Source organism: Biomphalaria glabrata, chromosome 10 (genome assembly GCF_947242115.1).
Source record: "Biomphalaria glabrata chromosome 10, xgBioGlab47.1, whole genome shotgun sequence".
In the NCBI taxonomy this organism is placed as follows: Eukaryota; Metazoa; Mollusca; class Gastropoda; family Planorbidae; genus Biomphalaria; species Biomphalaria glabrata.
This window is the reverse complement of record NC_074720.1, coordinates 29692833-29716841: the sequence shown is the minus strand read 5'-3', so window position 1 is coordinate 29716841 and position 24009 is coordinate 29692833. Positions and strand designations below refer to the sequence as shown.

Sequence of the window (24009 nt, the reverse complement as noted above, 5' to 3'; positions counted from 1 at the left end):
TATATGACTGGTCATGTGGTATTGGCTCAGGCTTATCTCAGGACTATCAATATCATCTCAATTATCCCAGATTTGAACCCTTCAGGAGATTTGGGCTACATGTTATGATAATATTCATTTCTGAAACTTACAAGTCAAGATGCTAAATCTAGTTTACATCTAGATCAAATTCAATTTATCAATCTAGGTATTCTAGAGTTAAGATTTTATCCACTCTTCTAGATTCTAAAGAGAGAAGCTTACACGTTGCATAGAATCTAGAACAAGAGAAGAGTCTACGTCTGAATAACAACTTGAATTATGATTTGAATCAAGACAAGTCTCATTTCATGAAACATTTAAATTAGTAATAATAACTAATGACATGTTTTATTTCTCTCTTTATAATTTTAGAACCATGCCTCCAGTCAATGCCTTTATTATGAACACAATCAGCAGCAGTTCGTCTATCAAGAAAGTACTATGCAGCAACTTCCAAAGAAGCAAGATTGAAACAGGTATTATCAGCCACCACCCCAGTAACAGATATAGTCATTTCTACACCATTGCAAAGTAAACTTTTCTTGTTCAACAAGCGATGAAAAGATAAAAAAGCAGGTTTGTGGATGACTTTATATCTATCTACCTATCTATCTCTCTCTATATATATATATATAATTACTAATTATATAACTTGATTGTTTATTAATGGTCAGTCCATCTGTCTTTTTAAAGAAATAATGGTAAAAAATAATTTGCAATTAGTCTTCATTCAATACCTGTATGCATTTTTTTCCTCTATAAAAAATTGTTTGACCACAGCAGATAGGAAAAGGGGGGGGGGGGGGAGAGAGAGAGAGAGAGAGAGAGAGAGAGTGAGAGTGAGAGAGAGAGAGAGAGAGAGAGAGAGAGAGAGGGAGAGAGAGAGAGAGAGAGAGAGAGAATAGAGTCATTTGAAGTAAAAAAGGGTATACTTTCTGTTAATTTTATTTCTCTTATATGTTCTGTTGTCATTCATTTTTTTTTTAAATATATTAAAGTGCTGATGGTATTTAAAGACTTTTTTTTTTCTCTAAAAAGTTGTCATGGCGAGGTGAGGGGAGATAGTGAAAAGGTTTGCCATTTTAAATAAAAATAATATAATTTCTGTTAATATTAAGTTTTATTTATGTCTTGATGTCTATTAGTTTAAAAAACAACAACATTTAATTGTTGTGATATATAAATACTTTTTTCTTTGTTTTTGTAAAAAAAAAATGGTTTGGTTGTGGCAGGTGGTGGGGGTAGAAAAGGTTGTCATTTTTTGTAAAAATGGTATAATTTCTGTCTATATTATCTTTAATTTATCTGTCCTATGGTCACTTTATTTTAAAAAATACATTTGATTGTTGTTGAAGCTCAAATGTTTCATATTTCTTAAAAAGAAACAAACTTTAAATCCCATTTTTCTCTAAATAAATTTTTCATGACACACAATCTTTTTTATTTTTTTAGAAATCTAGTTGTCCTATTGTTTTGTTAATGCATATATGTGTTCAATTATATATATACTACACAGTAACAGAGCAAAGTTTTAAAATTTAGTCAAGAAATGGAGAAATTAGCAGATTATGAACAAATTTAACATCAGCGGAGAAGAAAAAAAAGGATTCAATTTAATTTTTTTTACTCCTAAACCTGACATTCTTTTCAAAAAAGCTTCTGTTACTATGGTAAACACATATCTAAGTATCAAAATGGAAAATCTAAACACTCTATTATAGTTTCAGAAAAAAATCATTTGTGAATTTTGCCCAATTTAACCCAAAAAAAAACCAGTGGGGAAAATGCAAACAAAAATATTTTTTTCTTCTTATTATGCCTATCTAGAATTCTTGTAATACTTTAAGCACATTTTCATTGTAAAAATATGAGAAATAACAAAAAAAGTTCTGGAAGGTAGACTACCCCCTTAAATTCTATTTTGATTTAATGTGTCACACTTTTTGTCATGAAAATAAAAATAAATGAACTTAATATTACACTTATACAATTATTTTTTGGATCAGAGGATGAAGTGACCAAGGGTGAAGTGACTGGGAATCAAGCTGCTTGTTTACTTTTGTTTTTAAGTGATACTACATCCATTTGAAATTAACAGTGAAATTTACCAAAAAACAATGAGGTTAGAGAATTTATATTTTAAAGATTATAAAGATTGTTACCAAAAGTCTGTACAAGTGCAGAGTCAGAAAAACTTGTTGGAAAATAGCCAAGACTTGTTTTAATGGCATTTTCATGGCGCCCACTGTGAATTAAAACAAGAATGTGATTAACCCAGTAGTAGAGATTATAAACAAATTAATTCTACTGATAGATGCAACTTTGGTACAAAATTACAAAAGAAACATCAAATACATCAAATCACAGCACCTTCTTCTTGGTAAGGAAGCTTGATTCTCGCTAAGACTAGGATTACTTTCATCACAAGGCAAATTCCTCAGCGCAAGGTAGCGATCAGAAGGCATTTCCTGTTGTTGAGATTGCCTGTTGTGATGATGATGATGTTTGTGATGTCGGTTGGTGCAACTCCGCCCAGTCCTTAAACCGTCTCCATCATCGTCGCTATCTGAACTTATTGTGATAACACTGGGCACAGGACTGGGTGTGTCTCTATACACAAAACAAAAAATATATTATATTGAATGTATTATATACTTTTAATCTGACTATTTAGCCATTTCCAACCTTTTATTTAATCACAAAAAAACACTTATAAATTTTAATCCTGTATATAAATAAAATATCCTATATGCAGACTACAAAGTCAAGGTTGTAGACAACAGGTTGATAAAACTTTTCTGCATGAAGGTTATATTATGGATATCACTTATTTGTAGAAAATAATTCTAAAATGATCCAATACACTGCACCCAAGAAATAGATCTCACCTTATCAAAATAAATGGATGTCTTGGTAAATGATCATGAGAGGAAGCTGTTAGTCCAGTTGTGGGTAAAAGAGGGTAAGATGACAGAGTATGTCGGAGGTGTGAGGAGCCAGATGAGGAGGAAGAAGACAAGTCAGCAAACTGGAGCAATGCTTCTTCTGTAGGGGCCACTTGAGATCCCAGCTGGTCCAGTAAAGACAAGGGTGGGGTGCTTTCTTTGACTCGTTTCTTGACTGGAGACAACTGAGTGGATGGTATTTCTTTGTGTTGTCTGAAACAAAAGTACAATATGTACTCAACTAGAAAATGTTAACATAAAACTGTCCATAGAACCAATTAGTAAAAAAACAATTTATTATGAAAAATGATCAAGACTCAAGAAAAAGTTGTCATTAAATGAGTACCTGTATCTTGTGGGTCTCTTACTGCTCTGTGCAGTAGTGTGCCTGGCAGCTAAAGAGTATGAAGTAGGTACCATCCCAATGTTCCATTGCTGGCTTGATGTACTCTGAGGAAAAGAAAGAACAACATCAATATTGATCTTAATAAGAACTTAAAATAAAATACACATATTATACAAAAACACTGTAATTACAATGGAAATAGACATTTGGCATTAAGAAACTATAAATATAATTATCAAATGAGAAGGGGGAGAAGCAAATTAAAATTCTTCCTTGATATAAAAACAATGCTGTCAAAATGAACATAAATGATATAAAATTTCCAATAGAAGCAATGAATGAATACAAAACTGAGGTGTTAGCAATGGGAACTATTGTAAAGATCTGAGCAAAGATTTGAACTAAAATGTTGAACTACAATTCAAACTGACCAGCTTCTGGGAGAAAACAGTAGAAATGTCTGAAATATAGAAAGGTGTCACTTCACCCATTAGGTTTCAATTTTGTTTTTCATGTTCTGTCTCTAAAATCATCCTATTAGAAAATTATGTGGGAAAAAATGTTTTCACACAAACAATATGTTTTCTAAATACTAACAAACTCACCATTGGTAAGACACCAGGTGTAGTGTCAAAGGTATCTGTGCCCACCATGATAGGCTGCCTCCAAGCCTCTGGGGGAATGCCATCCTGCAGATGAGATATACGTTGTGTTGCTGGAGCTAAAGAAGGCCAAGGTCCCATGACTACAGGGCGAGAGCTGGCCCAATTACCATTCTGAAGAATTCAAAATACAAAATTTATATCAATGCCTAAAACTGACTTTTTAAAAATTCTTAAAGCATCATATGAAGGACTTTCTAAGAATATTCCTACATAAAATAGGGAAAAGTGGCAAAGGCAATTCGTTCTAAGAGACTTGAAAGAACTAGACATGACTTTATTGACAAGTGCCATTGACTACTTGAGTATCTTAATACTCCACAAATACTGTAGGAAAACATGTTAATTCTCATTAGAAATAAGTCAAACACTTAGATAACAGTGATGGGAACTGACTTTGCAAAAATTTTAGGAAATTTTGTAAGCCCCCCCCCCCCCCCCCCCCCCCCCCCCCCCGTTTTTGAACTGGCCTGTCGTGGCGACGACTTAAAAAAAGATGTTGCTGAATTTTTTTAAACTACGTAGAATCATTTAATTTAATATTTTCTTTAATTAATGTTGTATTACATAACATTTACACTGCATTGTGCATTACTGCACACAAACTGCACTTCATTTAGCATTACTGCACTCAAAATGCATTCATGGCACTATTGTTTGTATATATATTGATGGGAGGAGAAAGCTTTTTGCAGTCTGAGCATTCTATAATAGATAACTGCTTTATACAGATATTGTAACAACTTCTTTCTCAAACAACTATAAGGATTAAATGTGTTTGAAAAACATGCTTTTAAAATTAGTAATGATAAGTTTTATATTAAAATATATACATATCCAGACATGCCTACCCCCAAGACCCAGAATGTGGAACACTCAGGTTGAAAATGTGGAATTTTGAGCCCCAATGTGGAACATAAACGCGTTTGTTAGCAATACTGTACGCAATATAAATAAAACTTCAATTATATTACTTTAAAAACAACAATAGCATGCTTCTTATAAATTAGATGTAAATATTATAATTAAAAGTAAGAAAACCTTTAATTCATAATTATGTCCTTTGTTTGAAATCAATAGTTCTTAACTCCTAAATGATGAATTCTAACTAAAATGTATTCTAATGACCTAGACTCAAATGTTACTAATATCTATTTTTATTTGTTACTACTAGATATAAATCTACTGACTAGATCTAGATTATTCTAGATCTACTTGATTATCTATCCTTTTCTAGGGCTCTACTCTAATCACTCTAATAACCCTAGATGTTGTCTCTAGTTCTAGATCTAACTAAAATAATTTAAGAGTCTACTAGTGACTTACCTAGTCTAGACCTACATCTAATAAGTCCTAATAAGTCTAAGAACACAGATTATAAAAATAATATTATAGATTATAGATCTAAATATTAATGTCTAGTCAGTCTAGATCTATACTAATCTATAGACTTATTCAACTTATTGAGAACTAGATCTAAATAAATAGTAAATTTATTACATAATAAACTAGAATCTAATCTATCACCTTCTAAGTCTATTTCTAGACAGATCTCTAGAGATTTAGCAGAAGTGCTAGTCCTACTTTTACTTTTAGATCTAGAAACTAAACTAATAATTAATTTAGACTATAAGATGTAATAATACTAATAAGTAGAATAGTAGATCTAACTGTAGCCTTATTTAGGCCTTAGCCTTACTGTGTCTAATAAAATTAATTACATTTAGGTCTAGATCTTTAATAACGTATTTTTAAAAAAAAATCCTTTTCTAGATTAATTAGGACTTAGAAACCTAAGAAACCAGTTGAGTTAGTTACTGTTAGAATAGTGACAATACTCTGATTATACTAATTATAGACTCCAATAGTGGCAATACGGCAAATGCAATTCCAATTGCCAATAGTCTAGAGATAGAGTAGTCTAGAGTCTAGACTAGATCTAGTCTAGACTAGTACTAGTACTAGTAGTAAGTACTGTAAGTACTAGACTAGTAAGTAGACTTAAGTAGACTAAGTAGTATAGCCATTGTCGGGAAAAGAAAGGGATTTGAATGAAACATTTGGCTTATTAGCATAATTAGCACTTACTAGATTCTAAGAATAGATCTAGAATCTAGATCTAGTATCTAGACCTAGAGTACTAGATCTATGTCTAGATCTAGCTCAACCTTATCTTCGTAAATTTAGGACACACCGGGTCCGGGAGAAGATGAAATGTAAACAATAAACACAGACCTATATATATTTTATTTTGCATTCAGTATTTTAATTTCGCATTATTAATAAATAATGAAAAATCGGCGATTTTTTTTTTTTTTGTGTCGGAATTCAGACTTGGCGGAACAAAAAATCGTGAATGCGGAACGGCGGAACATGTGAGCTTTTTTGATGCTTTTGCGGGACGGTTCCGCATAATGCGGGACTGTAGGCATGTCTGCATATCCCTCACTATAGATAGATCTATAATCTATAGCTACTACTACTTATATCTAATAACTTTTCTAGATTCTAGATCCAATATATTATTATTAGATATCTACATTCTGTCAGGCTTATACTCAGTAACTCACTATAGTCATGTTAAGAAGTTTAAGAAGGCCTACTTACTACTATATAAAAAAAGTATATTCTATATATAAATCCAGATGGTCGGTACACGGTAGGTCTATCACAGTATTGTCAGTATCACTCTATTACTCTATTAGATGAGTAGATCTAGATCTTATTATTATTATAATAGATCTAGATGTCTAAATCTAATCCCATTTGAACTCAAGGAAGTCGGCAGGCAGGGTTCAAATTAGAAAAATCTAGGGGTCATCGTAACAACAGTGAAAAAATAATAGATCTTGAATTGTAGTAATAGCGGCGATTAGCGCTACATACGTCGTAACATAGCGACCGGGCATCATTCATGATTGATACTCTTAAGTCTAAGTTAAGTTTAAGTCGAATACTTTTCAAAAGCTGGCAAGCAGCCATTGAAGTCTAGATCTAGATCAAAAGTATTCAAATTAAAGAATCTAGATATCTATCTAGACTGATTCAAACCACTCTAATCTGGACCGAGATCTAGACTTATAAGACAATACGGTAACACAAGATTTAAAAAAAAAAATAGAACTTTAACTGTGTCAAAAGACCGGATGTGCGGAGTTCAAAACAAATCAAAAATCTTATTTCGCATTCTTCCGAAAATGGAAAAATAATAAAATCGGATTTTTTTTTCATAAAAAAAAATTGAAAAAAAAAAAAATCGGATTTAAAAAAAAAAAAATGTCTGGAAAACTTCGGATTTTTTTGCTAGAAAATCGGACCAGAAGAAATTATCGGAATTCCGACAATTGTCGGAAAATTCCCATCACTGAGATAAGTAGCAGTTTTTAACCAGCAAAAATTGAATTAACAATCCCACACCTTTTTTAATGCAATATTGATCATTTAAATATTTAAAGCAAAGAGATGCATGGTTTCAATGTAATTGTAGCTTTCAATTAGTGAATGCTGGTTTCTTCCAGAAATAGTTATACATGGAGAAAAAAACTAGAAATGTATATATTTCTCTCATGATAATATGTGATATCTAGAAATGTTAATGCATATAATTACTACATCTCATTAGTTATGTAATACAGTAGATAAGATTGTTTTACATAAATCTAAATAAAGCCATTCAAATGTTAAATACTAATAGCTAAGGATGACATAAGCATAAAATGTTTTTGAAAAAGCCAGTCATATTAAACAGCATTTGTTATTAGTGTTGATAAAAAGATTTCTTTTCTTTATGAAATAGCAAATCAAATGCTACATACTTATGCAAGATTCAAATGATGCAAGGATTAACAGAAACTAATGATACAGAATAGAACTAGCAACAAATTAGAATAACTTATAAACATACAAGCAGCTACTGATTATGAAATCAAAAAAAAATAATGCATATTGCAGTGGTTCCCAAATTTTTTCCACTTGCTGAATCTAGACATTTCAAGTTGTCTCAATGATATAATATTCAAAATAAAAAGTTGAAAAGGTGCCTCAGTGGCTGCACTCCAGAAAATATATTTTGGGAACTACTATCCAATGGTAAAAATTCATTTGCAAGCCAATAAAAACTGAGCTTTAAATGCTAACACGAAGAAAAAAGAACACTGATCCAACAAAAGTTACAATGACAAGCAGTAGTTTAAAGCATCTTCAATCTAGAAGGAAAATTCACTTGTTAGTACTGCTCAAATCTAAAATAAATGAGTTACATACAGCCATAAGGACTGGTCTACCAGTCTCCACCATGGTGACTGGGGTCAGCTGGGATGTCTAAGTAATAAATAAACCAATTTTTACTACATTAAAACCAAACATAAAAAACATTAACTTTTATTCTTTGGATATTAAATTGGACAATTACAGTTTCATACTTATAAATTTCAATTATTTTATATTCAAAGATTTAGCTCATTTCAAAAAGTAATATAGCACTATTTTCAATGGCTCGGTGAAACTCATGTAAGAACAAGTATAATAATATACTATGTGAGGATCTTCAGTGTCTGTTAACTAGTCTAGGCCTACATCAATAGTGAAAGTGACACACAAAACCATCTGGTGCTTACCTGACTAATGAGTTGGGGCTGAAGCTGAAGTGTGGGCGCTGGCTGGGTCACCATAGAGACTGCACTTGATCGAACTGGAGAATTTAAGCCTAAACAATTAGCATCAAATGGTTAGTTAATATTCCCCACCATATTATATGCATTAGAAATAAAGTAACTAACATAATAATACATTTTACCTGGCAAAGTGGCAGGGACAACTAGGGATGGCATACAAAGGGACTGTCTAAAGTGCTCTGATCTTGGAAACTGTGCTGTAGATCTCTGCGCTGCCGCTGCTGCAGCAGCAGCTGCTACCCTTTGATCCAATCCCTGACTCACTGGTGTAGCTTGGTAAGAAAGATAAGGACCAGAAGGAAGAGAGTACTGAAGATACTGAAGTTCTGTAGCACTTTGACTGTGGCTATTAGAAGAAGTCATCTAAAAAAAAAAAAACACTGCTCCTTTAAAACAAAGTCACTGTATAATTTGTATTCTATTCAACATTAATAATGATAGAGGTGACAAGTTTAATATTCAGAGAATAATAGCATTAAAAAGATATCAAAAGTAATGTGCTCAAAGCAAAACAATTGGAAAGCTAGCTGCTTATGTCACAAATATAGCTTATATCTACAATGAATAAGTTTTGAGACTCTACCTGAGAATGTAAAGCATTAATCTGATTATTGAACTGATTATTGTTGAAAGTTAAAGTAAAGTTTCCAGAAGATGAAGGCACCACACTGTGCATCACACTACTGCAATTCTCCATCATACGGTGGGGACGTTTGTAAGCAATATCCATTGCATTTAAGCTTGACTTGTAGCTGATAAAACATGTATTAATATATAAATGACCAACATAGGCTTATTACTGATATGTATAGTAATAAATGCAAATAAGAGTAAGTTGAATGTAAACAACTAGAACACAAAATAGGACAGTTTCTTTACGCGAGAAAGTTTTAATTAAAGAGTTTGTGTGATTTGAGTGACAAGTTTTAAACAAGTATCATCTTTTTATTTTTTTTTAAATTTCTTTTTAATCCTGTGTAAAACAGAATTATTCTATTATATGTGGACTTGTTATCAAACACTTGAATGTCTTGTGCTTACCAATGATATGTTGAAGTACACTGAGAGTAGTATATTGTGCCTATATTTAATATCTCACCCCCCCCCCTTTTTTTTTTTCAAAGGTCTGTTATGAACATAGCAGTTTTACTACAGAAATAAGAATAGGACAATTTTTTTTCATTAAAGCTAATATTTTATCTTTTATATTGAGCTGTTACTGTTCAACACCAAGAAGGTTCTTGATAACAATTATGAAATTGTATTCCTAACTTATAGTTTGCTGTAAAACCATAGCAACCATCTAGTGGCCACCAGAAAAAAGTAGCTCTACATCATTTGTAAGCCTCAAGATCTCAACTACAGTTAGGCAACTTTCGGGCTGACCATTACTCAAGTGCCAGTATTACAGACTGAAGACCACAGAAAAGCTTCTAACTTTATTATCATATGTATTTGTATATATATGTATTTTTCACTTTACTCATGTACCAATTTATGAAATTAATCAACACACTGACAATAACTTACATGTGTGTATGGGGATAATCCTTAAGTGTCTCTAGGCTGACAAACTTGTGCACTATTGCTTCGCGGGGTGTTATTCTGCGCTCTTGGTCTAAAGTCAGCATCTTCTTTAATAACTCAACAAAGTCAGCACGATCACGCTTCTCAACAATCAGCTCACTTCCTTCCATATCAGTTGGCACATTGATCTGGTTTAGAGTTGAGCAAAGAGAAATAAATAATAAATACAAGCAGAAATAACTAATATGTCAGGTAGAATTGGGATATTTATAAGTGACTTAAGAAAATCAGTTACTTGAAGTTCTCGATTACTATTTAAGCTTTTCTTTACCTGTTGATCTTTTTTTTATGTCTTATTTTAATATATTTAACAGTTTGTTTAAGCTTAACCAGAATTTTATCAATATTAAACACTTGCAATCATATTGCTAATCAATTCTTAGATTTGTTCACTTGAATTTATTTCTAAATGTAAGGCTATTGGCTAGTATTCAAAGCTGTAAGGAGCAATGTAAGTAAAATAAAAAAGTAAAAAAAAGGACCCCTTGTGATCTATGGGGCAGATGATGTAAAGATCATGTGTTTCTGTGAACCACGTTAACAAGGGTGTCGTGTCAGCACAACGATCAACCACCTTTATTTTTTTTCCTCAACTAATGTCAGGTTAGAGTTTGGTATACTAAGAGGCACCCTAAAAATCCTTAGATTCAAAATTTGAATCTCTTTTGTGGGAGCTACCATCTTCTACCAAGCGCGTCCCTAGGTGGCGGATAGGGGAAAAAAACAGTCATGGGGGATGAAGTGGTGTATAAGTATTCCAGTGGTTAGGATATTCACTTCAAACATGTCAAAATCCAGGGAAATTATTGCAAAAAGCAAGTAAAGCGGGCTAAAATTCTAAACCCAAATATTATCTAGGGATAGTAATTCATCTAGGAGAGACAACTCCAAAATTAAATAACTGATGCCTTGCAGATGATTTTGGTTGATCAAAAGCTATGGGAACACACCCAGAAAGAAAGGCTGAAGTCAATGGGCCTCCTAGTGTAGAAGAAGATTTGAACATGAAACATCCTTTGTCAGAAACCAAGGAGTCTATCATTCAGCCACCACACCCACCAAGGAAAAATGTACTAATAAATAAATTTTGAAATGTAAGTTTCAAAAGTAAATATATCCCTTCTTTTAGTTGATAAGAAGTGGAAATATCTTTTTTTAGTCAACATAGTTGTTTCAGAAAAAGCATAAATTGAAATAGTGTTTTTTCTGTGAACAAACCCTATGAAAATTACTTGTTTCAATTTTGTTTGATTCAACGAACTATTTGTAAAGGTGATATGATAACAAAATCCCCCTACATTATGGTGACTGGATAGAGCAGAGACAGACAATAGCAGCAAGCAATGACTAAAAGTGGCTCACCTGACCAATGTCTTCCAAACAATTAAAGATGTACTTTCTAGCTTCTTTTGATTTGATCTTTGTTTCCATTTCATGCTCTTCAGGAGACTAAAAGATAAGGGTCAACTTAGTTCACAATCATCTCTTTGTTTAAACAAACACATTTTTAAATTATCAAGTTTGCTTTGGATGCTTCTAATATTTACAGCACAAATCAGAATTGTGCAACAGAGATCATTATGAATACTCACATCAACAAATATAAGTCCAAATATTATTATCATCATCATCATCAAACTCCATTTGAGTGAGGGCTTGAGAGGCTCAAATCCTCTCTTGCAAAAGCCCTGGACAGAAACCCTGCTGTCTTGCGTAGTGCATAAATGTCGCCATACAGGTCGAGAAATTTGGGTTTCTCAGACCTGTCGAGACGGAGATCAGCAAGTCTGGGGCAGTCAAACAGAATATGAGGCACGGTTTCCTCTTCTTCCCCGCAGCGGGGGCACCGTGAATCAAAATTTGGCCATAGCCGCGAGAAATATGAGCCAACAGGACAGTGGCCTGTCCTGCACTGTGCTATAATAGCTTGCTCAGGCTTGGACACGTGGAAGTGCGGTCAGGGCGCCTCATGCGCTCCCAGACTCCACGGGCTTTTTGGGACTTGTCCCAGCACTCAAACCACTTTTCCATTTGTTTTTTGTATTAGAGCCAGGGCTTCATGAAAGCTTACAGCCTGATCAGTGTGTGGAATTTGCCCTCCCTGGTGGGCCAAAGAGTGCAATTGTGTTGCCAGTCACACCTATGTGACTCGGTACCCAAATATTATAGATTTAAAAGCTTTTAAATAAACTTTCAAACAAAAGGAGACATTAAAAAGAATTATCATTAATCTACATTAAAATTAAATTGACCAATGAGATTTTCATTTTAATCAATGAAAAACAAAAATTATATTTCATGAAATAGATTTTATTTGTCTAATTGCTTCAATTTCATTTATTACCTTCAACCTCCAGAAAGGATAACTGCCATCGCTGTTGTCTCGAACAAAGAAACGGTTTGTTTTTGTGGCTGCACTCAGCATGTGTTCGGCAGGTAATCCTTGAGTTTGTGATATGTAGCGAATCTAAAATAAAATAATTAATTAATAGATGCATAAAACAAGTTAGTTTAGTTAGCACATACCATGGATAAATTATTTAAAGGAAAGCAATATGACTAAATTCATGGATGAAGTACTTAAAATATATTTCTCATAGATACTTGCAACTATAGATAACACTCTATCTGATCATATTCAAGTATCTCTTATTGATACTTGCAACTAAAGCCTACCTGATCATATTCTGAAGAGCCTGGGTAAAGTGGCCAACCAAGGAACAGCTCAGCAATGACACAACCTAAAGACCACATGTCTATAGCCTCACAGAATGGGAGACCTAGCAGGATCTCTGGCGCTCTGTCAAACAGAAGTAACAATCAAGTAAAAATTTTGTTCCATATCAATTCATAATAGTAATGATTAAAATGGACATCAAATGCAGAAATATGAATCTGCACACTAATGCACAAATGACAATGTATAATTTAATGTTAAATTGTACAGATGAAGTCACTTGCAAACCAGAAGGGGAGAGGGCAGGGCAATTCACCATTTTCTCTTACTAATGAATGTAATGCGGAGATGTGTATGAGTAGCTCTTGCCAAGAGATATTCAGGATATGGTGGAGAAAGCTCACATGGAATGAATGTTGCTTTGTCTCTTTCAAGTATGTAGCTCATTTTTCAATTCAGTACAGAAGGCTAGAGGCTTCCAAAGATGATGTGCAGCCTTCCCCATGTGATCTTTAGGGACATGTCATCTTGGATTGTGGAACCTAGGTAACAGAATTCAGACCTGCCTACCAAAAAAAGTCCAAATGCGTAACACTTACGGTCAAAATGCGTATTTTGGCACCAGAATGCGTAACACTTACGTGATCCTCTATTTTGTCATATATATATATATATATATATATATATATATATATATATATATATATATATATATATATATAATATTAGATGTCATGATTAGATCTACAATCTAAATCTAGATCAATAGAGATGATATCTAGACTAGATCTGGATCTATGTCTATATAATGGATATAATCTACTCTAGATCTGGGCTCAAAAGTGTTACCGATGCCGTGGATCCGCTAGATCCAAACTTTCGTAGGCCTACCTTCATACTTGATCTATTCTATACTAAGACTAAGAATCTAGTCTAGATCTAGACTAGATGGTAGTAGATGTTATCGATCTAGATCTAGTCAATCTAAATTCTAAATCATACTAGATCTAGATCTATAACTAGTTTGTAGGGTAATGTAGAGAATCATAACGTAATGACCAGCTAGACTCGAGCTAGATTCTAGATCTATTCCTGTATAACAAGTTATCTAGATCTAGACTAGATATCTACAGTGTCACTCAATGTGTTTTGAATCGATAGCTCTTCGATTTTTTTTTCTATACAAATGAATACGAGAATCAGGAATGCACCAACATAATTAATTTCTACTCATGAACTTACAAAAAAAAAAAAAAAAGTCACGTTGGTGTATCAGCTAACTGACGGTACCAACCTGGTACCAGCCCGCCACTCCCTCACTCTCTCGTTCTTCATTTCTAGACATCTAATTGCTATTAAGTACCAATCAACGTATAGATCTGGGCACATTGTGTTCACCCCACCTTTTCTGTTTCGCCCCTCTCCCCACAGGTGGGCTAAGCGTGACCTCCGTGACCGCTTGTAAGCTAGTCTAGAGAGGAGAAAAAAAAAGCATACGAAATGCGTAACGCGACGGGTTAAATGCGTACTGGCGGTCATTTTTGGGAGATTTTGCGTAACGAATACGCATTTTGCGTAACGGTAGGCAGGTCTGAGAATTGATGAAGGACATCCAATATGGAGGGTCAGATTGGATCAGATGGCCTCATCACATTGAAGAAGTTAATTGTTGGGAATACATAGCCCAAGACCACACTACGTAGAGTGACAGACAAAAATAACAGACAAAGCAATAATTATATTCACTATCAAGCAAATGTCACTTGGTTTAGAAAACTTCACAAACTACATATTTCTCTAGACCAGTGTTTCTCAAACTTTTCTGAACACTTTTCACATCCTGAGTATTTAGCGGAACACTTTGCAGATTTTTAAAAAGTTTTTTCAGTAGTTAGTGGAACACCTGTCCAGGCCTAGTGTTCTAAGAAACACAGGGAAACACTGCTCAAGACTATGTAAATTGTTAGTTGTTTTTTTTCCAACACTGACATTTCAATGTTGAGGTCATAAAGTATTTTGCCCATCAAGAAGTGGGCATGTAAATAAAATAGATAGAAATCAAGTACTTTACTGTCATCCCAGAAGCTTAGTTTTAACATCAATTTGTTGTTATTTATTAATATTTACAGATTCAATCTTGTAATGTTGATCTATTTATAGTTTTGAAGGTGTAAATTATTACTGTGCTGCCTAAAAAAAGGGAGTGGAGAGGACTGCACCAGTCCATTGCATTGCACACAAGAATGAGAGGAGTAGGGTGGGAAACAGCAGTGGTTGGGGAAAATGTGTGTCATCTAGTTCTAGAAATTAAAACTTCCATATAACTTTGCTAATAATATAGATCTATAGTTCTAATATTTGTTTCCATTTACATACTGAATTATTGGTAGAGTGGGATCAATAGTGGCCAATTCTGGCTTTTTTAAAGAGGATTTTTTTTTATCTGGTTTTTAAATGAAACCAATTTATGAATAAAACAAATTTACAGGGCTTTTCACTGTCATGTGAGAACTATCTTCACACTAGATCTAAGATGCTAAAATCAGAACTAAAAAATACTGGTTTGCAGTTTAAGTCATTATTATTGTTACTAAAAGTGGACTACAGGTGAGTGAAGGATACTTGATGGATTTGCCCATATCATAATGATCATAGCATAGGCTCTAGATCTAGATATCTAGCGCCTCTTCAGTTGAAACAATGAGAGTTTAAGTTTAAGCTCAGAATAGATGAAACTGGTCAGCCCAATTAACACAGCCAGCTTAGACATGTTGTTTTTATTGGGGGGGGGGGGGGGGGGTTAATATATATTTTCAGCAAGAAATAAGCAAAATAATTTTAAAATATAGAGTACAACAAGAAATGATTATTATTAAGTAAGCTCTAATAACACTAGATCTTGGTCGAGGTCATAATCCTGTTTTGTTGTTGTTTTTTTGTATTGCTAAGTAGTTTGATTACAATACCAGAAGGAAAAAAAGTAATCCCAAAGATGTTATTTTTTATTTGTTTATTTTTTTTTTAATCCAACATGAATAAATTTCTTTATATTTATAGTTAGTACAAGAAATACTGTCTAATTTTTGTTTTACTCAAAATTGCTAGCTTTCTGTGTTTCTATTCATTTTAAACAATGTATATGCTATTTATCTTTCTTAAATACTAATACTTCCAGCAACACCCCCCCCCACTCCAAGGGCTTTTTGAAGGCACAAGGCTTCAAGTGGTTACCCTTGCCAATCCAGACTGTTTCAGCTTATTACACCCAACAAATTTGACCGACACCAAGTAACATTATTTTTATTTCCAAGTCATTGGTGAGCCTAGAATAGACAGTCCACCACTGTGCTTGTTTGTACAGCCACTAGTGGCTCGTTTCCTGCTCACAGTATGTGTCTAATCCTGCCAGTCGCCCTACTCACTGGGACATGTAAGTGTTCACTTCTTGGCTAGCCTACAACATGGTTCACCTTTTATCTAGACCAAAGTACGCAACCTCCAAAACATAGACAAGACACAACTTTACTCACTTCCTTACGTCAAGAAAAACAACTACACTAAATTGCCACATTGGACCTGGTTATCACGAGGAACATTTTTAAAACCTCGCCATTCCGAAAACACCCATCGCCATGTAGTTGAATAAAGCCTAACAGTTCTAAAGGAGTGCCCACGTGGCGTGGTCACAAGTTAGTACCGGTTTCATTATCGTCACCTAAAAAAAAATACAAAGCCGCTGAGCTCTTCACCACTTAACTGCAGTGTGATGCCAGCTCTGTGTTAAAACGCAATACAAAGAAAGGTGCCCTGCGTGCCATACATAGAAACGTCTAATGCAATACATTCTAAATGATCTGCTACAGTAAGACTAGAATAGTTTATTAAGGCCGGCCTTAGGCACAAGCAAACAAGACATTGCCTAGAGCTCCGATTGGTGGGAGCCTCGCACAGGACATTTCTTTTAGAAGAAATAGCGACACTTATGCCCAATGTTATTGTAGAACATTATGATAAATATCGTAATTTTATTTTTTCGCTGTTAATTTTTTATTTCTCTATTTCATTTGGGGCCATCAAATTCACTTCGCCTAGGGCCGGCCATTATTTTATCCTCAGCTTCTTACACACACCATGCCTTACACTCCATGGCATGTTAGGTAAGAAGTAAGAGAACGTGACAATCCTCATCAAGCTAGTTGAACATGAAGTAGACAAGGGACAGGGAGACCAAGAAAGTATTCCTTTCAATAATTCATTAGTGCCTATTTCTAGTCTCAAATAGTAGTTTTGATGACTAAACTAAGTGAGATAATATGTCACATTCACACAAGACATGTACAAATGATAACCCAATTTGAAGTCACCAAGACGTAAACATGTTTATGTAAGTCTATTGATTGGTGCAACAACCATTGCACTCAGAACAGCTGAAGGTGAATAAAGCTGACCTTACACGCACACATCAACCAATGTGTGTTCACAAGTGTGTGCGTGTGCGTGCCCGCAATAGGGAAAGATGTTTCTGCTGTAATCAATCTTGACATCACTACCATCCTCCTACAATGTGATCCCTAACAAGTGCTGGGGTCACACACACACACACGACTCTTAGTGCCGCTTGGATACGATAATCATGTTCATTGAGTTATTTTTTGTCATGTCCCTATCAGCTACCGTTAAACCGGGAGTTCAAGGCACATGGCCAGTAAAAATACATGCAGGCCGTGAAGAAATGTTATGTGTGACAATGACAAAATGTACAGATGATTGGTCACAAGAGCCACTGTCTCGAAATAAAATGTTTCCTTCCCTGCTTCATCAATGATGTAACTGTCTCTCTCTCTCAGACGATGACCCTACCCCCGCCCCCTCCGCTACATTTACTTTGGTCAAAACAGAAACGTCGGGAAAGCGGCAGGCCACGTGTTTCGATGTTGACCCAACACTAACTTAGACACGACAGTTACAGCCTAAAAACATGTATGTCCATGTCTGAGAAATGAAACGGCTATTTTATTTCTAAACTCAACACATGTATATTCTGTCATACAGAGTCCCGGGGAATGCTTTTCCTTTCTCAACCGCCACGTGATGTAAAGGTGGGGTGCAAGGAGTCGTGTGGTACAGAGAAGGAATGTGGGGGAGTTTCGGGTACTTTAAAAGAGAAGACAATTACGTCCTACGCGTATCCATGGGTTCATCTAGTCATGCATGTTTAGTAGACTTAAACTCTGCTAAGTCGTTGCTTTTCCTGGCTGATTCAGGCAACCTATTCCATGCTCCAAGACTAATGGCACTAGGGAAGGAGCACTTGTACGAATTTGTACTGCCATATGGATTAAGAAATATGCCTTTATGATATGTTGGAATAAATTTCATTTACAATATAATAAAGAAAAAGAAATATTGGTTTTATTAATGTCTGTGTTGATCAGGTGCCTTTCTCAAATGAACAATTAAAAGTCTGCTTTAAACATGTTCACTGTAAACATTTAAAACCAAATCAGTAGCGTGTACTCCGGATTCTTTTGAATAAGATGTGATGTCATTAATGTTTTCTTCCCCACTGCTCAGCACTTCGATTCAACTAAATGTGTTCCCTTGGGTCATCGATGTGCGCCGTCTTGGCAGCGAGACCTAATCCACCAGTGGGCAAGCCCAATCAGAATCAATCAACGGCCAGTCTTTCTCAACGAGATGTGTTCAGAAATGACAGGCTCTTGTGTGGCGGCCCGGGGAAGGGTGGGGTGAGAGAGACAAAGGTCAAGTACAGATTGAAGAGGGATGGGATAAAAAAAGAAAGAAACAAAGACTGGAAACAAACTTGATTCAGTGATAAAAAGTAACAAACAAGTCAGCCTAGAACCACTAGTTCAGTAAAAAGTTTAAACCTATACATTGAACACTATTTCTGAGAGATTACACTACACTTTATGTATTACCAATTCAAGCAAACCCTAACCTACATTTATATTCAACGTGAAGCTATACACAACAAATTATCAAGATAAGTATAGCAATAAACACAAACATGCGATACATTACGATTGATAGCCGATATAATAGACTAGTTCAAAGTAAACAAATAGAATCTAAATGTTGTGTGTTTCATTGCCAACCAAAACGTGGGTCCGAATTTCAGAACAAAAATCATGTTTCAGTTTTAAAGGTATTGGAATTACCAATGACTCAATATTATAATTATTCAATTAAGCAAAACGTATTTAATGCTAAGATATTTTTATAAGTATATCATATGTTATAATTCATGATGCAACACAGAAACTACAATCTTTTTTATGAAAGAGCATCACAAAACTGTATAGGACCATAACCCACTTTTGTTGCCTTTATGAGCTGCAAACTTTGTTTTGTAACGACACTACAGTTTATGACAGTGAGAATGTATGAACCAACACTAACATCATGGCAAACATGGAGTTAGAGCAAAAGACAAGCAAACTAGACCAATGACCAAGAAAAATGCACATCAATGGTTAGAAAACAACACTAAAGCCAAGGATCATAAATACACCTAATAGAAAACATGAAAAGAAATCAAATGTTTATCAAATTCTGAAATGTGATTTGAACTCAATGATGCCATGATACATATATCTAGATTATTCTAGATGGATATGAAGATGCATACAATTATAATGAGGTTTTGTACAACTTTTTGTTTAGCACTGCTTTTCCATATTAAGACTTGAAAATAATTTTGATAAATGAATTCATTAGTAGTGGTATAAGCCTTTTTTTCTTCACTATTTTTATGAGAAACATCAACAAGACTAGAAGGCAAAGAATGTCAAAGTAGGGCAAATCACAACATGTAATGGAAGTCAAAGACTTTGAATTATTTGCAGTGCAATCCAATCCTAATCCAATGAATTCCTAGTCACAGGTAATAAAACAAACAACTGAACATGGATTCTCTCTCTCTTTTTTTTTTTTTTTTTTGAAATTTTTGTTGGAATGGGTTAACACAGTGATGCCCAACCTAATTCGACCTGCGGGCCATTTTAATTTCTGACACTCGTGTCGTGGGCCACATGAACGAAAATGTACACATAAAAAAATGAAATTGACCTGAATTTGAAACTAGATTAGAAAAACACGTGGAGCTAGTTGGAGCTAGTACTTACATTAAGGAATTGGATATCTGGAGTGATTTGTTTTTCACGCGTCAGAAAATGGGTTCATTTCTGTACTTAAAAAAAGAACAACATTGTAGCTACCTTTGACGTCAACTCATTTTATTGTCGCTTTTTGGTAAATATTTCCAACAATCCTCCCATTTCTAGGCGTAGTCTAACAATCTTTTTATTCGAGGCTCAAACCAAGAATATTTGTTTCATAGTGACGTTTATAATTTGTTCTTTTTAGAAACAGCCACACTTTTTTATAGATCAAATATGATCCACAACAAAAAGTTAAGATCCGTTCTCTTTTTCAGGTAGATTCTCATTTCATAAACACACTAATGTTAAAGGTCATTATACCAATCAATTAAAGAAAAATTAAGGGCCCTAACATAGATAAAGATACATAAGTCAACGTTTTTTTTCGACGGGGTTGTCTACACATTGTGCCGACATTTCGGCGGGCCGGATGGAACCACGTCGCGGGCCGGATCTGGCCCGCGGGCCGTATTTTGGGCATCACTGGGTTAACAATGTAAGAGTGAGTTTGAGATTTTGGCACATTGACACAATTTAGGCCATGTCCTGCCCGTAATCTTTCAGGGGTTACTCTCCCTTCAAACCACTAGAGCTAAATTTTATACAGTTAGGTCATTAAAAGCAAGGTCCATTCACAGTTAAAAATGTATTAATCCAATAAAAATCAGCTGTTCACAATTTCACAAATCAAACCTTCGCATTATTGCATGATCTATATTTTTTTATTTTATATTTACTTTGGTATTACTTAGATGTCACCGTACAAAATATGTCACATGTGCATCAAGTGGTGCCCCCCCCCCCCCCCAGCAGTCTGCTCCCTGGAAAGTGTGTTTTTGTTACTTATAGCATCAATAATTAATTTACAATGTCGCTTTTCTTTAAAACTGTAGAAATGTATATAAGTTAAGTAAAATAAGTCTTGGTGTCCCAGATGAAGCACCTCAAAACAAAAAGGACTACATTTTTTTAAACAAAGTTATTAACGTAACGGGAATTACTTAATGTATCTCTGATACCACTTATTACATAAGTATTGCCATTTTCTTGGGAAAAGGCTACATAGTAATTAACAGGAGCCATTAATAGACATGGTGGCCCATATTTTTTCACTGTAGCACCTGAAACACCAGAGTAGAAAAAATGTTGAATCATACCAGAAAATCTCTAGATACAAGTAATTTTTTCAACAAAGTTTTGAATTACAAAAAGAATTAAGCTTATTATTCTCAAGTTTGATCTAGAATACTTAGAATTCCTTTTTTTTTAAATCTAAATTAATGAAAACCTATTTTTTTATCATTGTTTGTGGTGTTTCACAGGACAATGAAGTAAGTCTTTTATCTAGAACTGGTTAATATATATCTCTAGTTCTAAATCTTGTTTGTGGTGCATTGAAAGTCAGAAAGCTGCACCTTTTAGTATATGATTAGGTCCTGTTAAAAGGTAGTTATGTCTACTATATTTTTAAAGGATTGCTGACCACACACACACATACATACACAAAGGTCTACTATAAAGGTACATGTTTGTGGTTACAGAAAACTTTTTTGTGAATCACTAATGAAAGAATAATTGGTAATTTAATGTATTTAAAAACTTATTTCAGCATGTATTGAAAAAACTACATATTTAAAAATTGGTGTCCCATTGTAACACCCCCAACATCTTATGATATAATAGTCAAGTTATAATGAATACTTGAATTATTGTTGAGATATAGCAGAAACAATAGCCTATATATTTAGCTATAAAGCAAGTATAGCATAAATTCTCTTCTCTTAAATAAAAATCTTATTTTAAAAAATTTACCAGTAGTGTTTAGTGTTACAGGTGCTACAATGTGCCATTTTTTAAACTGAACGCACACACAACTTAAGTGCTCAAAAGCTTAAAATTTCTAAACTGGCTGCTTAATACAATAGAAATATTCAAATTATGATGTACTTAAATCATCAATGGTGTCCCAGTGATGCACATAAAATGCAAAAGTGGGTACCCCCTTAGCTAGCACAACTGAGGAAATGTATGTATTACGCACTTGAAATGCAAAAGTGGGTACCCCCTTAGCTAGCACTGCTAAGGAAATGTATGTATTACTATTCATTTTCTATTGATAAATTCTTTAAGTACGGTGGCTGAAGAAGTGAATACACTTGAAATGAAACCATAAACTTCCACTTTACTTTTTAGCTTAATGTGACACTTTTGGATGCCAGTACTGGAGAAACACTCATACACATATATATATATATATCATGAACGTAGCCTGGGGGAGGGGGGTTCAAACCCGCAAAAAAAGGGGGGGAGGAGGAAATCGGAATTCAGTGACCAATTTTTTGCTTTGATTTTGTTTATTTTAGGTGAGATTTTAAGACTAAACTATCACTTGCCCTAGCACAGCAAACGAAGTTTTGAGTTTAAAACCCCTACCCCCCTACCAGGGGGGTTTGAGTTTAGGACCCCCTACCAGGGGGTTTGAGTTTAAAACCCCCCTACCAGGGGTTTTCATAGTTAAATTTCCCTCTTCTATAACACAAAACAAAAAAATGCAAACGACAATCCCCCAAATTTCACGAGCAAAGTTAAGGAAGATTTTGATTTTTAAACCCCCTCTAAAATTTACGATAAACCCCCTCTAAAATTTACGATAAACCCCCTCTTCAAAATAAAAAAAGAAAATTACACACTCAAAACTCTATGAGCGTAGCCAAAGGGGTTTTGAGTTAACCCCCACCCCCTCTTCAGTAGGGTTTGAAGCTAAAAAATACCTCTTCAATATAAAACAAAGCAAATTACGCACTCAAAATGTTATGAGCGTAGCTAAATAGGTTTTGAGTTTAACCCCCAGCCCCTTCAGCAGGGTTTTAAGGTAAAAAATACCTCTTGAATATTAAAAACAAAGCAAATTATACACTCAAAATTCTATGAGTGTAGTCGAAGGGGTTTTGAGTTTAAACTCCCCTCCAGTGGAGTTTGAAGCTTAAAAATATCTCTTCAATATAAAAAAAAGCAAATTACACACTCTAAAATCTATGAGCGTAGCCAAAGGGTTTTTTTAGTTTAAACCTCCCGCTAGCGGGGTTTGTAGCTAAAAAAAATACATCTTCAATGTAAAAAAAAACCAGCAAATTACGCACTCAAAATACTATGAGCGTTGCCAAAAGGGGTTTTGAGTTTAAACCCCCCTTTACAGGGTTTTGATGCTAAAAAATACCTCTTCGATATAAAAAAAAGCAAATTACACACTAAAATTATTTGAGCGTAGCCAAGACAATTGGGGGTTTTGAGTTTAAATCCCTCTACTAGTGATGGCTTTTTTTTTTAAGTTTAAAACCCCTCCAGATGGTTTTGAGTTTAAAATCCCCCTACAGAGCGTTTTATTGAGGTGGAAAACATCTATCGTCAATACTATTCTAAAGCAAACTACAGTTACTAAATTATATGACCGTAGCTAAATGGGGTTTTAAATTTAAAAATCCCCATAACTCCAGAGATTTTTTAGCTTTAAACCCCCAACAGATGATTTTGACAATAAAACTTCCCTTTTCGATATAAAATCTAATGCAAACTACAGTCACCTAATTCCAAGAGCGTATTGAAGAGAGGTTACATATTTCTACCAGTGGCGGGGCTCCATTAATAGAGTGCAGTGAATAGTCATATGTGCCGAAATTGAAAAACACTAAATGTGGCTCAACAAAGATGGCTAAGACAGATTTTAGGAGTCACTTTTAGAGATCGGGTCTAAATCAAGGAAATCCTATGCCGAACAGGGAGTTGACCCCATAGTAAGATTGTGACAGAGCGTCGCATGAGGTTTGCGGGACATGTTCTCCGACAAAATGAATTACGCATAATAAGAGTTGCGATGACATCCTAGTACAACGTGGCGCCACACATTCATGGAGGTT

At 34.5% G+C, this 24009-nt stretch overlaps 2 protein-coding genes across 5 annotated transcripts in view; one reads left to right on the top strand and one right to left on the bottom strand.

The window, feature by feature from the left end:
• The window catches only part of LOC106054434 (protein kinase C and casein kinase substrate in neurons protein 3-like), a 228999-nt gene that overhangs the window by 109848 nt on the left and 95142 nt on the right, over window positions 1–24009 (top strand). The gene's annotated exons all lie outside the window — the stretch shown is intronic.
• LOC106066820 (homeodomain-interacting protein kinase 2-like) overlaps window positions 1–24009 on the bottom strand; it is a 44407-nt gene that overhangs the window by 9185 nt on the left and 11213 nt on the right. The window contains exons 5-17 of one of the 4 annotated variants that reach the window (XM_056044733.1): window positions 12911–13034; window positions 12579–12701; window positions 11597–11683; window positions 10178–10362; window positions 9231–9399; window positions 8770–9010; window positions 8591–8679; window positions 8238–8294; window positions 3918–4088; window positions 3313–3416; window positions 2910–3179; window positions 2392–2631; window positions 2184–2266 (exon numbers count right to left, since the gene is read on the bottom strand). In XM_056044733.1, the coding sequence (XP_055900708.1) occupies window positions 2184–2266; window positions 2392–2631; window positions 2910–3179; window positions 3313–3416; window positions 3918–4088; window positions 8238–8294; window positions 8591–8679; window positions 8770–9010; window positions 9231–9399; window positions 10178–10362; window positions 11597–11683; window positions 12579–12701; window positions 12911–13034 (1943 nt within the window). The remainder of the gene's footprint in view (window positions 1–2183; window positions 2267–2391; window positions 2632–2909; window positions 3180–3312; window positions 3417–3917; window positions 4089–8237; window positions 8295–8590; window positions 8680–8769; window positions 9011–9230; window positions 9400–10177; window positions 10363–11596; window positions 11684–12578; window positions 12702–12910; window positions 13035–24009) is intronic. The other 3 variants (XM_056044734.1, XM_056044736.1, XM_056044737.1) reach the window with 3 other exon arrangements.